The sequence below is a fragment of the Pristiophorus japonicus genome, chromosome 1 (genome assembly GCF_044704955.1).
Source record: "Pristiophorus japonicus isolate sPriJap1 chromosome 1, sPriJap1.hap1, whole genome shotgun sequence".
NCBI lineage: Eukaryota > Metazoa > Chordata > Chondrichthyes > Pristiophoridae > Pristiophorus > Pristiophorus japonicus.
Window position 1 is genome coordinate 233,502,638 of NC_091977.1, and position 16,731 is coordinate 233,519,368.

At 45.5% G+C, this 16,731-nt stretch overlaps 1 protein-coding gene across 10 annotated transcripts in view; it reads right to left on the minus strand.

Moving 5' to 3' along the window:
- Positions 1 to 16,731, minus strand: part of susd1 (sushi domain containing 1) — a 242,111-nt gene that overhangs the window by 167,940 nt on the left and 57,440 nt on the right. For all 10 annotated transcript variants that reach the window (XR_011594156.1, XR_011594157.1, XM_070888154.1 and 7 more), the window contains 3 exons: positions 14,804 to 14,983; positions 12,905 to 13,084; positions 7,642 to 7,821 (listed from right to left, as the gene is read on the minus strand). Coding sequence is in view for 8 of the 10 variants with exons in the window: in XM_070888154.1 (XP_070744255.1) it covers positions 7,642 to 7,821; positions 12,905 to 13,084; positions 14,804 to 14,983 (540 nt within the window). In the remaining 2 variants the exon portion in view is untranslated. The remainder of the gene's footprint in view (positions 1 to 7,641; positions 7,822 to 12,904; positions 13,085 to 14,803; positions 14,984 to 16,731) is intronic.

The following is a 16,731-nucleotide window of genomic DNA, read 5'->3' on the forward strand; positions in this document are numbered from 1 at the left end:
TTTGTACTAGTTTTTTGTGTGTCCTTCTGCGCATGTGTGCATTGGACTCGGGCCCTTTTTGAGCATGGGTCCGTGATTCAGTCGCGCATGCGCAGTGCTACGTAAGAGGAAGCCGGAAGTGGGGCCGAGCCACGTGGAGCTGCCACTGGAGCTGGATTTGCTTCCAGCTTTTACATTATTTGGAACATTTTCGCAGCCTTCTGTGGGAGAGAAGACATCGAAGGTACTGGGAGAGAGGGGGGTGGAGAGAGAGAGAGGGAGATAGGGGGAGAGAAAGAAAGAGAGAGAGAGAGAGAGAGACCGGGGGGGGGGGGAGCAGGTGGGGAAGAGAGAGACAGAGGGACGGGGAGAGAGAGACGAGGAGGGGGAGATAGAGGTGGCGGGGGAGAGAGAGAGCGGGGGGGGGAGGGAAGAGAGAGAGCCGGGGGGGTGGGGGGAGAGAGAGAGACCGGGGGGGGGATGGGAGAGGGAGACAGGGGCGGGGGGGGGACGAGAGTCAGGGGGGGGGGGGAGAGAGAGGCGGGGGTGGGGGAAGAGAGAGGCGTGGGGGGCAAGAGAGAGACAGGGAGGAGAGTGAGAGACGGAGAGGAGAGCGAGACGGGGAGGAGAGAGAGAGAGAGAGAGAGAGACGGGGGCGGGCGGGCGGTGGGAGTGAAAGAGAATGAGGTGGGGAGAGAGATGGGGGAGGAGGAGAGAAACAGACTTGGGAGAGAAAGACTGGGGGGTGTGGGAGAGGATGCGGGAGAGAGGATCGGAGGGGAGAAAGGGAACTCAGGGAAGAAGGATCATATTCTTCCAACCCCCTTTACACCCATACACGATTTCTTGGAAATCTCGGTGCATATGTGACAAGGGACATCATTGGAGTGGATGAAATCCAGAAGTCTGTCACTGTTCACTTCATATCCAATAAACCCGTTAACAATCTGTGACCCAGACACAATGCTCCATCTATGGCGGGGTGGGGTGGGGGAGGCAGTGGAGGGGGGGGGGATTGTTATGGTCAAAAACTTGGGCTGGGCTGGGGTCAGGAACTTGGGCTGAGGGGCATGCATTTGGGCTGGGGGATTAAGGAACTTAGGCTGAGGGGATCATGAACTTGGGCTGGGGGACATGAATTTGGGCTGGGGAGGAGGGATAAGGAACTTGGGTGGGGGGCATGAACTTGGGCTGGGGGGGGGTAAGGAACTTAGGCTGGGGGGGGCATGAATTTTGGCTGGGGGGGGTGGAACTTGGGCTGGGTTGGGGAGCTCTAATTGTCTGGGGTCTGAGATCAGAATGGCTCGAATTACACTCAGAACTTGGTCTGGGCGGTTCCAATTTCACATTCGAGAGAAACTTCTGGGTGTGGCTTATCCTCCAATGGGACCAATCAGCAACCAGGTCATGTGATCATGGAGAGCCAATCAGAGCATTTTCTAGCGAAAATAGGTATATCTACAAAAATATTGGAGATGGGGCGGGGGGGAGGCTGTTTCATTGAGTCATGATTTATCCAATTAGGTAACAAAGAAGCTGTTCCCGTTCCAAATGGCTGTGGGAATCAATGCACCTGGATGATGGACCAATGGCAGGAGTGTGGGGGCGGCGTGGTTCAAGGTGAGCGGTCATGTGATGAAACCTCCAAAAATACACCCAATCAGAGTTGACGACCCTAATTTAGACCAGTCTGGTTGCCAAGCAGGACAATACAATGTAACTACAATGGTACATTGACAGTGTTGTGCCCTAGCTTGAATCAATCAAATACATTTGTAGCGGCCAACGACTTAGATCGTACCATAGAATACACGGAAGCAGCGTGGAGGCCCCGACCTGCGTGAGAACACCAGCGGCAGGTCGGGGCCATTAAAGGAGCGGAGATGCAGCGGCCTGGGAGCAGCGTGGAGGCATGTCACTTCAGGGAGCAGCGTGAGCTGTTGCAGGAGGGCGACGGCAGTGAAGAGTGACGTCATCAAGGTCCAGGTCGGTGATTGGAGTGCGAGCAGGTTCAGCAGGAGCGGTGAGGTCAGGGTGAAGGAGCGGCGAGAGACTGTAGAGGGATGTGATCGGGGCCATGGGGAGGTGTGAGATTCGGGGCCAGGGGCAGCATGGGCCAGCTCACACTGCGATATATGTGCGCACTAGGTCCGAGCAGCAGAGCTGGTCTTCAGTCGTCTTGGGTAATCCTTGCCACTGGACCAAGACCTAGCTCTGTCAAGCCCGTGTGGTGGCTGGTGTGGCAACAGCCACCACACGTTAAAAAAATCCACGCACAGACATCTTCCACCCTTGAGGATGTAGTTCAGGTCCTTCATTGAAACACCTGTGAACTCATCCTTTTTTGGCGTGGAAGCAAGTCATCCTCGTTTCGAGGGACCGCCTATGATGACCATAGAATAATACAGCACAGATGGGGACCATTCAGACCATCGAGTCTGTGCCGGCTCTTTGGTAGAGCTATCCAATTAATCCCATTCCCCTGCTCTCTCCACATAGCCCTGCATATTTATCCAATTCTCTTTTGGATGTTACTATTGAATCTGCCTCCACCACCCACTTGTTAGAAGTCATGTGGAGAAATAGGCAGGATTGGGGTTACTTTACAAATGTCACCGATTTTTTTTAAAACTATATTCCATTTTGAAAAAAAATGGTATAGAAATATTCCAGCCTGGGTTTAACCCTGCTTACCACTGGTGGACTTAAATACTAACTGAACTAATTACCGCAGGTGTACAGTTGCATAATTACCAGGAAGGATAGAATAAAAGGAAAAGGAGGTGGGGTAGCATTGCTGGTTAAGGAGGAGATTAAGGCAATAGTTAGGAAGGACATTAGCTTGGATGATGTGGAATCTATATGGGTAGAGCTGCAGAACACCAAAGGGCAAAAAATGTTAGTGGGAGTTGTGTACAGACCTCCAAACAGTAGTAGTGATGTTGGGGAGGGCATCAAACATGAAATTAGGGGTGCATGCAATAAAGGTGCAGCAGTTATAATGGGTGACTTTAATATGCACATAGATTGGGCTAACCAAACTGGAAGCAATACGGTGGAGGAGGATTTTCTGGAGTGCATAAGGGATGGTTTTTTAGACCAATATGTCGAGGAACCAACTAGGGGGGAGGCCATCTTAGACTGAGTGTTATGTAATGAGAGAGGATTAATTAGCAATCTCGTTGTGCGAGGCCCCTTGGGGAAGAGTGACCATAATATGGTGGAATTCTGCATTGGGATGGAGAATGAAACAGTTAATTCAGAGACCATGGTCCAGAACTTAAAGAAGGCTAACTTTGAAGGTATGAGGCGTGAATTGGCTGGGATGGATTGGCGAATGATACTTAAGGGGTTGACTGTGGATGGGCAATGGCAGACATTTAGAGACCGCATGGATGAACTACAACAATTGTACATTCCTGTCTGGCATAAAAATAAAAAAGGGAAGGTGGCTCAACCGTGGCTATCAAGGGAAATCAGGGATAGTATTAAAGCCAAGGAAGTGGCATACAAATTGGCCAGAAATAGCAGCGAACCTGGGAACTGGGAGAAATTTAGAACTCAGCAGAGGAGGACAAAGGGTTTGATTAGGGCAGGGAAAATGGAGTATGAGAAGAAGCTTGCAGGGAACATTAAGACGGATTGAAAAAGTTTCTATAGATATGTAAAGAGAAAAAGGTTAGTAAAGACAAACGTAGGTCCGCTGCAGTCAGAATCAGGGGAAGTCATAACGGGGAACAAAGAAATGGCGGACCAATTGAACAAGTACTTTGGTTCGGTATTCACGAAGGAGGACACGAACAACCTTCCGGTTATAAAAGGGGTCGGGGGGTCTAGTAAGGAGGAGGAACTGAGGGAAATCCTTATTAGCCGGGAAATTGTGTTGGGGAAATTGATGGGATTGAAGGCCGATAAATCCCCAGGGCCTGATGGACTGCATCCCAGAGTACTTAAGGAGGTGGCCTTGGAAATAGTGGATGCATTGACAGTCATTTTCCAACATTCCATTGACTCTGGATCAGTTCCTATGGAGTGGAGGGTAGCCAATGTAACCCCACTTTTTAAAAAAGGAGGGAGAGAGAAAACAGGGAATTATAGACCGGTCAGCCTGACATCGGTAGTGGGTAAAATGATGGAATCAATTATTAAGGATGTCATAGCAGTGCATTTGGAAAGAGGTGACATGATAGGTCCAAGTCAGCATGGATTTGTGAAAGGGAAATCATGCTTGACAAATCTTCTGGAATTTTTTGAGGATGTTTCCAGTAGAGTGGATAAGGGAGAACCAGTTGATGTGGTATATTTGGACTTTCAGAAGGCGTTCGACAAGGTCCCACACAAGAGATTGATGTGCAAAGTTAGAGCACATGGGATTGGGGGTAGTGTACTGACATGGATTGAGAACTGGTTGTCAGACAGGAAGAAAAGAGTAGGAGTAAATGGGTACTTTTCAGAATGGCAGGCAGTGACTAGTGGGGTACCGCAAGGTTCTGTGCTGGGGCCCCAGCTGTTTACACTGTACATTAATGATTTAGATGAGGGGATTAAATGTAGTATCTCCAAATTTGCAGATGACACTAAGTTGGGTGGCAGTGTGAGCTGCAAGGAGGATGCTGTGAGGCTGCAGAGCGACTTGGATAGGTTAGATGAGTGGGCAAATGCATGGCAGATGAAGTATAATGTGGATAAATGTGAGGTTATCCACTTTGGTGGTAAAAACAGAGAGACAGACTATTATCTGAATGGTGACAGATTAGGAAAAGGGGAGGTGCAAAGAGACCTGGGTGTCATGGTACATCAGTCATTGAAGGTTGGCATGCAGGTGCAGCAGGCGGTTAAGAAAGCAAATGGCATGTTGGCCTTCATAGCAAGGGGATTTGAGTACAGGGGCAGGGAGGTGTTGCTACAGTTGTACAGGGCATTGGTGAGGCCACACCTGGAGTATTGTGTACAGTTTTGGTCTCCTAACCTGAGGAAGGACATTCTTGCTATTGAGGGAGTGCAGCGAAGGTTCATCAGACTGATTCCCGGGATGGCGGGACTGACCTATCAAGAAAGACTGGATCAACTGGGCTTGTATTCACTGGAGTTCAGAAGAATGAGAGGGGACCTCATAGAAACATTTAAAATTCTGACGGGGTTAGACAGGTTAGATGCAGGAAGAATGTTCCCAATGTTGGGGAAGTCCAGAACCAGAGGTCACAGTCTAAGGATAAGGGGTAAGCCATTTAGGACCGAGATGCGGAGGAACTTCTTCACCCAGAGAGTGGTGAACCTGTGGAATTCTCTACCACAGAAAGTTGTTGAGGCCAATTCACTAAATATATTCAAAAAGGAGTTAGATGAGGTCCTTACTACTAGGGGGATCAAGGGGTATGGCGAGAAAGCAGGAATGGGGTACTGAAGTTGAATGTTCAGCCATGAACTCATTGAATGGCGGTGCAGGCTAGAAGGGCCGAATGGCCTACTCCTGCACCTATTTTCTATGTTTCTATGTTTCTATGATCTAGTAATCCAGAGGCCTGGACTAATAATCCGGAGATGCAAGTTCCCACCATGGCAGCTGTGAAATTTAAGTTCCATTAATTTAATAAATCTGGAATTTAAATAAAACGCTAGTAATAATGGTAACCATGAAACTATTGGATTGTCATAAAAACCCATCTGTTTTTTAAGGAAAACTGCCACCGTTCCCTGGTCTGGCCTATATGTGACTCCAGACCCACAGTAATGTGGTTGACTTGTAATCGCCCTCTGAAATGGGTTAGCAAGCCACTTAGTTATAACAACCCGCTAAGACAAAGTCAGCACAGGAAAGCAACGGTTCAAGAAGTTGGATCACTATCACCTTCTCGAAAACAATTAGGGATGGGCAATAAATGCTGGCCTTAGCAGCGACACCCACATCCCATGAACAAATTTTTTTTAAATTGGAGGCAGGTCACCTTAAAGAGAAAGAAAGTCTAGGAGAACCCATTCTGTTCCAAGTGTTACATTGTGAAAAATATTATAGCTATCTCTTACCTGTATAACAATTTGGGAGATTATCTTTATATAGACAGATAAAAATTGGCATCATCTAGTAATACCTCTAAGGGAAGCTCTTGCAAGAGGAATGCAGATGGCTGTCTGGACCAAAAATTTATAGAAAAAACCCTGGCAAGTTCTCAAGCAAGTCCCAAATTATTTCTGAAATAGAGTCACTGTTGTTTTGCAGGCAAATGTGGTAACCAATTTATGCACAGCCATGGCCCACCTGTGAGATAAGTGATCAATTAATCTGCTCTGGTGGAGTTGATTGAGGAATAATAGTTGGCCAGGATTCTAAAATTTCATGTACATAAACCAAGTATTTCTTTACAAATTCTTACAATAAGAGAATGTGCCATAATGTGCTGTGGCAGGGCAGCTACCAGGGCCCTTTCACATACAGTATAGGTTTTAACATTTTTTGAGTGGCAAGTGACTGAAAGTGCAAGCAGGTAACGACAGAATGAGGGAAACAGGGCATCTGGGACCTGTGTGAACAGGTCAAGCAACTGGGTATCTCCTTAACCAATCAGATTGATGGATTGTGAAGTAAACAGCGCATGGACTAAGAAGAAAGTGTAAATAAGAGTGGATGAATTCAATGTCAAATCAGGTACAGAAAGAAAAATAAAGAGATGGAAAGAAAGATTGGATTAAGAGAGAGACAAAAAAGAGACAGAAAGGAAAAGTAAAATGTATTTATTTATTTTTTGTAAGAGATTTTACATTTTTAAAATCTCCAATTGAAACCTGAAGGAATAAGACTCCACACTTGCCTAATGGATAAGGCATCTGACTTCGGTTCTAACCGTGAAGTTATTAGAAGATTGCAGGTTTGAGTCCTGCCATGGTCAATTAACTCGCTACAATGGATCATTTTCAGTGCCAGAGAGGTTGATTGACAGTAATTAACAGTTCTCACATTATTAAAAGGGTGCTTAGATTGAAATGGACAAGACCTTATATGGCATGTTTAGTTCATATCTACTGTGCAAATACAGCAGCTTCATGCCATTCAATGCATTTCAGTGGTGAGGCAGGCAGTGAGATGCCGTTTTTGTGATGCTAATGACAGAGCGACGCATCTCGGACAGCAACTTTTGGATTTCCACATTTAACCGCGCACCTGCCCCTTGCCTGAAGTTGCTGCACCATTTACGCATAAATAACAGTAAGTGCTATTGGCCTTGCCGTTACGTTGACAGCAAATTATGGGGCATTGTCTCTTTAGTGCGTGATTCAATATATTAACTTGTAGTTATCTGAAAAATGCAAATAGAAACAGTTAAGGAGAAAGTAACTTCCCATTCAAAATACCTACAGCATACATTGTTTATGTAAAAAATTAATACTATATGCATATACACACTCATACACCAGCAGCTGCCTTGTTAGCAATCAAGCCTTTCTAAACATAGAACTACTCTGTCAGTATTGTGTAATCATAAACCTTATGCTATCCTGAACTTAAACAGGACTTTAAAAGCTTCTAATAGGAGATCAAATGTAGAAAGATTTAATTTATTTTCAATATATTCTGGCGAGCAGTGATTATAGTTCGATGGGCAAAAAGATTTAAGTAAATCATAAAAACACCCTCAAATCATATTCTGCAGTAAAGAGGAACATTACCTTTGCATGTTAATGTGTCCTCTTGCCAGTGACCTTTTTCCGTACACATTGACATATTTCTTCCTTCCATGCTGTAAAATCCTTCCAGACACTGATAATAGATTCTGCTCCATATTTTCGTACTTTGGTTCCAGGTTACATGGGTATTTGGCACTATCAGAGGCTGGCCGCAGTCGACTTCTACACACAGAAAAAGGGGTCCAGGTTTAAATAAAAGGTGCCTATGGGAGCTTTCAAATCCATTCCAAAGGTATTAAACACATCGACATGAGTCTCTTGACCCACTTGTTTCAGGTGAATAGAGTTACATTGAATTACATCAACTCCATAGCATAGAAACGGGCCATTCGGCCCAACCAATCTATGCCAGGATAGACCTTCTCCAACCCCATTTCATCTAACTCTATCAGCATAAGCCCCTATTCCTTTCTCTAACATGCTCATATAGCTTTCCCTTTAATGCATCAACTACTCCCTGTGGTAGCACATTCTACATTCATATCACTCTTTGGATAAAGAAGTTTCTCTTCAATTCCCTATTGGAGTTATTAGTGACTACCTTACATTTATGGCCCCTAGTTTTTGAATCTCCTACAAATGGAATTGTTTTCTCTACGTCTACCCTATCGAACCGCTTCATTATTTTAAAGACCTCTATCAGGTCACCCCTCTGCCTTCTCTTTTCTAGAGAAAGGACGCCCAGCCTGTTCAATGTTTCTTGCTAGTTATAACCTCTCAGTTCTGTTATCAACCTCGTAAATCTTTTTTGCACCCCGTAATCTTTATTGCGATATTAGTCAAGCAATAATATTGTTAAAACAGGAGTCTGACTACCTGGTACTATTGTAAGAAATTGTGGATTGGAAGAGATTATGAATTGGAAAAAATAACTTGAGACAAAAAAGTCTCTTCAGACTGGTGTTAGAATTGAAGGATTCATTCTATGGTACAATAGCTGAACCCACTTGAACAGCGTGAACATAAATAACTGATAACAGGCAGCTACAAACATCTGAAGGCCAAGGATGGCATGTCTGACTCCAACCGTGGGAGGATAAGTACAGGAGAGATGGGCCTTCAGAAAGTATAAACAGGAAAGATGTGTGAAGTGGAGGTTTTCACCTAAGCGTTGAGACAAAGAACTCGACGAGCCATTGAGCACCCTGATTTGGGAAGAGCCCTTATAGGTTAAATGGTCCTGTCCATCACTTTACACCAGGCTCACTCCTAAAAAGACAATAAAAGAGATATCTAGCATGCTTTTCAGGGCAGATGGTGCAGAGAAGAGTTGTTCATGCCACCAGCCGTCTGTCCGATCGGGACTAATACCAGCTATCTGTCAGTCATTTGTCTACTATGTCTATCCTGATTCTGTGTTGTGTTTGACTATATTTGAACTGCTGCTCCTTAATAAAATGCCTTATGACTCCTAAGATCTTTTGGGTAACTGTGTGTGACCTGTGATCCAAATCTTACACTACCAGAGATCTTGGGGTCATCGAAAGCTCTTCGGCCCGTGTCCTAGCTTGCACCAAGTTCCGTTCACCCACCACCCCTGTGCTCGCTGACCTACGTTGGCTCCCGGTTAAGCAAGCAACGCCTCGATTTAAAAATTATCATTCTTGTTTTCAAATCCTTCCAAAGCTTCATCCCTCTCTATCTCTGTAATCCCCCCAGCACTACAACCATCTGGCCTGTTGACCATCCCTGATTTTAATCACTCCACTATTGGTGGCCATACCTTCAGCTGCTATGACCCTAAGCTCTGGAATTCTCTCCCTAAACCTCTCTACCTCTCCTTCCTCTTTTAAAACGCTCCTTAAAACCTACCTCTCATCTGCCCTAATATCTCTTTATGTGGCTCGGTATCAAAATTTGTTTGATAACGCTCCTGTGAAGGACCTTCGGATGTTTTACTATGTTAAAGGTGCTATATTATATACAAGTTGCTGTTGATGAGGTGGTCATACAGGGGACTGATAATTCCAAATACCCATGGCACACAATAGCTGCTTTGCCTTCCCTACCCATAATCCTTTCAACCCGTGTTTCCTTCCTCCAGTCATAAAGCCAGATGTCTCATCGTTATGCAGTGACCCCCCACTACCAATTAGATATATTTTCCACAAAGGTGCAAACGTTTGCCCTACCATCCCACCAATGATGGAGCCTCAGCAGCCGGCTGTAAAGCAATTGCTTGGCTAACCTCCTTTGAAGAGACAGAGGGATGGGGCGCGGAGGGAGGGAGAATCAAGATTGGTACAATCTGCCTTCCCCAAATGTGGGAGAGTCCCAAAAATCTACAGATCTTCCTGATTAACTCCCAATGCAAGACCACAGGGAATTTTAGCAGATGGCCTGCCAATTAGGCCAAGACCCCGATCCCAGGCCTCAGTTGCAAGTTTGCTAAGGGGCATCCATCCATCTCATGGTTTCCTGTGTCGATGTGTGTGTGGGGAGGGGAAAAGGGGTGGTGGGGTGCCGAAGGGAGGGAATTCCAAGGCCGTGGGGTTCCTTGGCCTCTGCATGGAATCCGGGCCTCGGTTCTGCTAGAACCACCACCACGAAGCTGAGTAACAGTCTTGTCTTTCTTGACTGAGAATTCAGTGCAAAAGAAACCGCTGCCCCAGAATCAGAACTGTACAAATGGCTCGGCCTGCTTCCACAGTACATGCCACAGATTGCCTTTGTGATTATGATCGGGAGCACTGGTGCAAAGTGTGGACAGTGAGATAGGAGTAGAGCTCCCTCCTTGTCGGATCAAGAACACAAGGGGGAGGAAATTGTGGTCAGAGGCTTCCTTCGGACAAATGCCTCCAACCGGAATTTTTTAAACGAAAATACCTGGTGGTCCCGGAGGAACGTAGGATTGTGGTCAGGGGCCTAGTTTCGCAGTCCAGCATACGGAAACATGTCTTCCAGGTATGTGTTCATATCCTGAGATCACGTGGACCACCAATCACTATCTAGTATTCTCATTGATAATAATGGGAACTCTGTTTTTACGAGCTCCCACTACTATCAATGAGAATACCCCCCAAAAACAAGAAACACAATACAATAAATTAAAAAAACACCTCACACATTTAAAATTAATTGAAATTGAATGTAATTAAATGTTTTAGAAAAAAAAATATTTATTTTAATTTGTTTTTAATGTGTTTTAATAGGATTAAAAATAAACTTACTTTAATGGACAGGGTTTTTAATATAAAAATTAATGATTAAATTACATTTTTCTATGTTTTAACACTCTTACATTGGTAAAGAATTCCACAGAGGGTTGTAAATCTATGGAATTCCCTGCCCCAGAGAGCTGTGGAGGCTGGGTCATTGAATATATTTAAGACGTAGACAGATTTTTGAGCGATAAGGGAGTCAAGGTTTATGGGGAGCGGGCAAGGAAGTGGAGCTGAATTCATGATCAGATCAGCCATGATCTTATTGAATGGCGGAGCAAACTTGAGGGGCCAAACTCCTGCTCCTATTTCTTATGTTCTTATGGAAAAGCCACCAAGCCGCAAGCACCCAGGATGATGCAACAAGCCGATGAGGATGCAGGGCAGCTCGCAGCAATTCAGGATGTGGTCCAGCTGTCGATGATGAGCGTCGACCTAGCTTGAAATCTGCTGCAGACCATAGTTGGGATAGTTGCCAACATCGTCACCTTTGCAAAGAAGCATTCTGCCAGTATGTCGCGGCTCATTAGTATGGTGGAGCGCAACACCGACTCTGCAGGGGCCGTGCGGCAATCGATGCTTTTCGGACATGTTTTGCAACCCCCCCGAGCCCATACCATCGAGGCCGACAGATCCCGAGGAGCCGGAGTTGCCAGCGGCTTCCATCTCGCCCCCTACATTCTCTCCAAGATGAACACAGCAGCAGCACTCCGGCTGCCCTCCTGCACAACATCATGGAGCAGAGGCGGTGAGGGACAGGGATGCAGCTCGCCGTGATGAAGGTGGAGCCATGAAGAGGACAATGGGCCTCACATCAAGGGGACGGGGGAAGAGAGGTGGTGGTAGTGGGTAGAGGGTTGGGTGTTGATGGTGGAGATGTTATTCACTCATCATTAAGTTGCAGCTGTTGTTTCACATGGTTCGTTGTGAATGCAACTTGATTGGTTTCTGAGATAATGTATGTATGCTGGATTCAATTGTTTGCATGTCCCATCACTTTGGCATGCTGCACTATTCAAAACAGTCACATTGTTCACCTACTCTTAGTCAGTGTCTCACTTTTACGTCAGCTGGGGTACCTGCTGAGAAACAGACAAATCTCTTTCAGATGTACTGCTTTCTGAGGAATATCTTGCCCTCCACATATGATGCGACTCTTTAATGGGTCCTGTCATCAGGCGATTGCGCTACGACAAGTAAGGGTGACCAATGCAGGAAGGCTGCCATTGAATGAGAGATAGTTGCACAACTTGGAGGGCACACATTAAGGCTTGCACTTCAGTCCACATTTTCTTAGGTCCAACATCGTGGAGTCCCACCCCTGATAAGACATGTTCCTCATTGACCTTGCAGTCCATTATATATCTTTTTCCGTCGTATATACTTGAGTTTATGCTGTTCTCACTATCACATCCTGACACCTGACAGATCATTACATGATTTCATTATTGCCTATATACTTTGACATAAGCTCATACCATGTGTGCACTCACATTCTCTCAATAACTCTGTTCTGCCTGCAATGGTCTAAAAACTCTTATAGCACATCTCCCTGGAGCCTTTAACTGTGTTTCGGAACTCGTTGCCGCTTCCTATACCACACCTGCCCTTCAACGAAGTACTTTTCATTTACATGTCTGAACTCATTCTGTGCAGGTTAAGGTCGATCAGATAACTAATTCTGAGCCTCTGATAATGGTGCAGCATATGGACGTTACCTGGGATGTGCAGCACTCTGAGCGATTCTCCCTGCCACTCGATTCACAGCCATCTCAGACCACCTTTTTGCCAGCGGTCCTGGCGTGCGGGAGCATGATCTTAGAGGATCAATTGTGCATGAGGAAAATCCCATTTTTGAAGCCTCCAGCATGGGTGGATGGCAGAAAGTTGCGCTGGCGGTACTTCACGGAGGAAATTCCCGCCAGGCGGGACCTGGGCAGCAGATGGGCGATCCATGAGGAATCTTTCAAAAAAAAATTTTTTCGGGCGGTACCTCGGTGACTATGGCCGATACTCTGACCAAGTTCGGGCCTATAGTCTTCTCTTAGTTTAAATCAAGTTTAGAAACATTCTGGAGCACCAACCTTCACATTTCAGGTTTACTCCTTCCCACCGTCCCTGGGCAGAGCAGACCAATGTGCCATTTCCTCTCACACGCACATAGCCAACCAGGCACTGGTACAGGACTGTGCTTCCATAGGTTGTGTTAGCTGGTGGATATCGCACTGTGTTCAGTAAAACTGGAGGTGATCCACAGTCAACAGCTGAGGAGACACAAACCCAAGTTAGTTTAAATTACTTTTGTGAGTACTGGTGAATGTCTGATAAACTGAAACAGGAACCATCAACCTGTTCTACGCCAAAACCAACCAATTTGCACACAGCAAGACCCACAAAAACAATGAGATGAATATCCAGCTAATTTTCTTGAGTGAGGGAGCTATCGTGACCAGTACACTGGGAGAATCTCCCTATTTTTCTTTGAGAAATGTCAGGAGATTTTGAGTGTCCATCTGAACGGGTGGACAGGGCCTCAATTTAATCTCCCTTCTTTAAGATGACATCTTTTTTATTTTATTCATTCTTGTGATGTGGGCATCGCTGACAAGGCCAGAATTTATTGTCCATCCCTAATTGTCCTTGAGAGATGGTGGTGAGCTGCCTTTTGGAACCACTGCAGTCCGTGTGATGAAGGTACTCCCATAGTGCTCTTCGGAAGTGAGTTCCAGGATTTTGAACCAGTGACGATGAAGGAACAGCGATATATTTCCAAGTCAGGGTAGTGTGTGACTTTGAGGAGAACTTGGAGATGATGGTGTTCCCATGCACCTACTGCCTTTGCCCTTCTAGGTATTGAAGTCGCTGCTGAAGAAGCCTTGGCGAGTTGCTACAGCGCATCTTGTAGATGGTGCACACTGCAGTCACGGTGCGCTGGTGGTGGAGGGAGTGAATGTTTAAGGTGGTGGATGGGTTGCCAATTAAGCAGTCTGCTTTGTCCTGGATGGTGTCGAGCTACTTGAGTGTTGTTAGAGCTGCACTCATCCAGCCAAGTGGAGAATATTCCATCATGTTCCTGACTTGTGCTTTGTAGATGGTGGAAAGGCTTTGGGGAGTCAGGAGGTGAGATACTCACCACAGAATACCCAGCTTCTGACCTGCTCTTGTAGCCACAGTATTTATGTGGCTGATCCAGTTAACTTTCTGATCAAGGGTGACCCCCAGGATGTTGATCTCCAATGTCGGAACACAGAAACAGGAGTAGGCCATTCAGTTCCTCAAGCCTGTTACTTATTACTTATTAGAGTTTAAATAAAAATAAATTGCATCAAGAAATTTATTCTTAGGAAATTCATTGTGTGGAATAGCACATTTTTCTATCAGTTTTATTAATAATTGACAGGCCATGTAAAATGTTTAATGATGAGTTACATGAATGCTGAGCCTCATTCAGAAGTTCAGTCCAAATATTTAATGAGAACAAAATTTATTAACATCTGGCATGTCGAACTGCATTTTAAGTTGGTAAGTCACCATTCAATGAGAGCTGTATCCTAACTCTATCCACATGCCTTGGCTCCATATCCCTTAATACACTTGGCTAGAAAAAATCTATCAATCTCTGTCTTGAATATATTCAACGACTGAGCCTTCACAGCCCTCTGGGGTAGAGAATTCCAAAGATTCACCACCCTCTGAGTGAAGAAGTTTCTCCTCATCTCAGTCCTAAATGGCCGATCCCTTATTCTGAGACTATGAAGCCTGGTTCTAGACTCCCCAACCAGGGGAAATATCCTCCCTACATCTATCCTGTCAAGCCCTGTAAGAAGTTTGTATGTTTCAATGAAATCATATACGGAGGTTTGACTCAAGTGGAAGAAAAGCTAGATGAGGGAAAAATCACAAATGCAGTTGCTCCTGGGATACCATTACATACAGTCTTCTCTTAGTTTAACTCAAGTTTAGAAACATTCTGGAGCACAGACCTTCACATTCCAGGTTTGGTCCTTGCCACCGTCCCTGGGCAGAGCAGACCAATGTGCCATTTCCTCTCACACGCATATAACCAACCAGGCACTGGTACACGCCTGTACTTCCATAGGTTGTGTTAGCTGGTGGATATCGCACTGTGTTCAGTAAAACTGGAGGTAATCCACAGTTAACAGCTGAGGGGACACAAACGAAAGTTAGTTTAAATTAATTTTGTGAGTACTGATGAATTACTGATACACAGAAACTGGAACTTCCAAACCAGCTCTACGTCATACTAAACAATTTGCACATAGCAAGACCCACAATAAACCAATGAGATGAACATTCAGTTAATTGTCTTGGTTGGCGGAGAGAACATGGCCTGCAGGCTGCGAGGAACTCACTATTTTTCTTTCAAAAGTGCCAGGGGATTTTTAGTGTCCATCTGAACAAGTGGACAGGGCCTTGATTTAATGTCTCTGCTGGAAGATGGCATCTCCAACAATTCAGCACTCCATTAGACTACGTGCTCAAGTCCGCAATAGGACCTGAACCCACAATTCTCCCACTCAGATGTGGGAGTGCGGCCAACTGAGCCATGGTGACATTAGGTATCCCGCACATAAATACAATCAAGAATTAATGTAATATAACAACAACTTCTATAGCACCTATAACAACAACAACTTGTATTTATATAGTGCCTTTAACATAGTAAAATGTCCCTAAACACTTCACAGGAGTATTATAAGACAAAAGAATTGACACCGAACCACATATGGAGATATTAGGGCAGATGACCAAAAGTTTAGTCAAAGAGGTAGGTTTTAAGGAGCACCTTAAAGGAGGAAAGAGAGGTAGAGAGGTGGAGAGGCTAAGGCAGGGAATTCCAGAGCTTAGGGCTGAGGCAACAGAAGGCACGGCCACCAATGGTTGAACAATTATTATCAGCGATACTCAAAAGGGCAGAATTAAAGAAGCGCAGACATCTCGGGGGGGTTCTGGGGCTGGAGGAAATTACAGAGATAGGGAGGGGGCGAGGCCATGGACAGAATCGAAAACGTGGTTGAGATTTTGAAATCGAGGCGTTGCTTAACCGGGAGCCAATGTAGGTCAGCGAGCACAGGGGTGATTGGTGCGAGTTGGAACATGGGCAGCCGAGGTTTGGATCACCTCTAGTTTATGTAGGGTAGAATGTGGGAGGCTGGCCAGGAGTGCGTTGGAATATGTAACAAAGGCATGGATGAGGGCTTCAGAAGTGGATGAGCTGAGGTAAGGGCGGAGACGGGTGATGTTACAGAGGTGGAAATAGGCGGTCTTAGTTACACTGTGGATATATGGTCGAAAGCTCATTTCAGGGTCAAATATTACACCAAGGTTGCGAACAGTATGGATCAGCCTCAGACATATGTTAGGGAGAGGAGTGGAGTCAGTGGCAAGGGAACGGAGTTTGTGGCGAGGATCGAAAACAACAGCTTTGGTCTTCCCAATAGTTAATTGGAGAAAATCTCTGCTCATCCAGAACTGGATATTGGACCAGCAGTTTGACAATTTAGAGACCGTGGAGGGGTCGAGAGAAGTGATAGTGAGGTAGAGCTGGGTATCATCAGTGTACATGTGGAAACTGACGGTGTTGTTGGATGATTTCGCAGCATGTAGATGAGAAATAGAAGGAGGCCAAGGATAGACCCTTGGGGGACACCAGAGGTAATGATGTGGGGGTGGGAAGAGAAGTCATTGCAGGTGATTCTCTGGCTATAAGGATGGAACCAAGCGAGTGCAGTCCCACCCAGCTGGACGACGGTGAAGAGGCAATGGAGAAGGATGGAATGGTCAACTGTGTCAAAGGGTGAAGACAAGTCAAGAAGGATGAGGACAGATAGTTTACCTTTTTCACAGTCACAAAGGATGTAATTTGTGACTTTGATGAGAGCCATTTCGG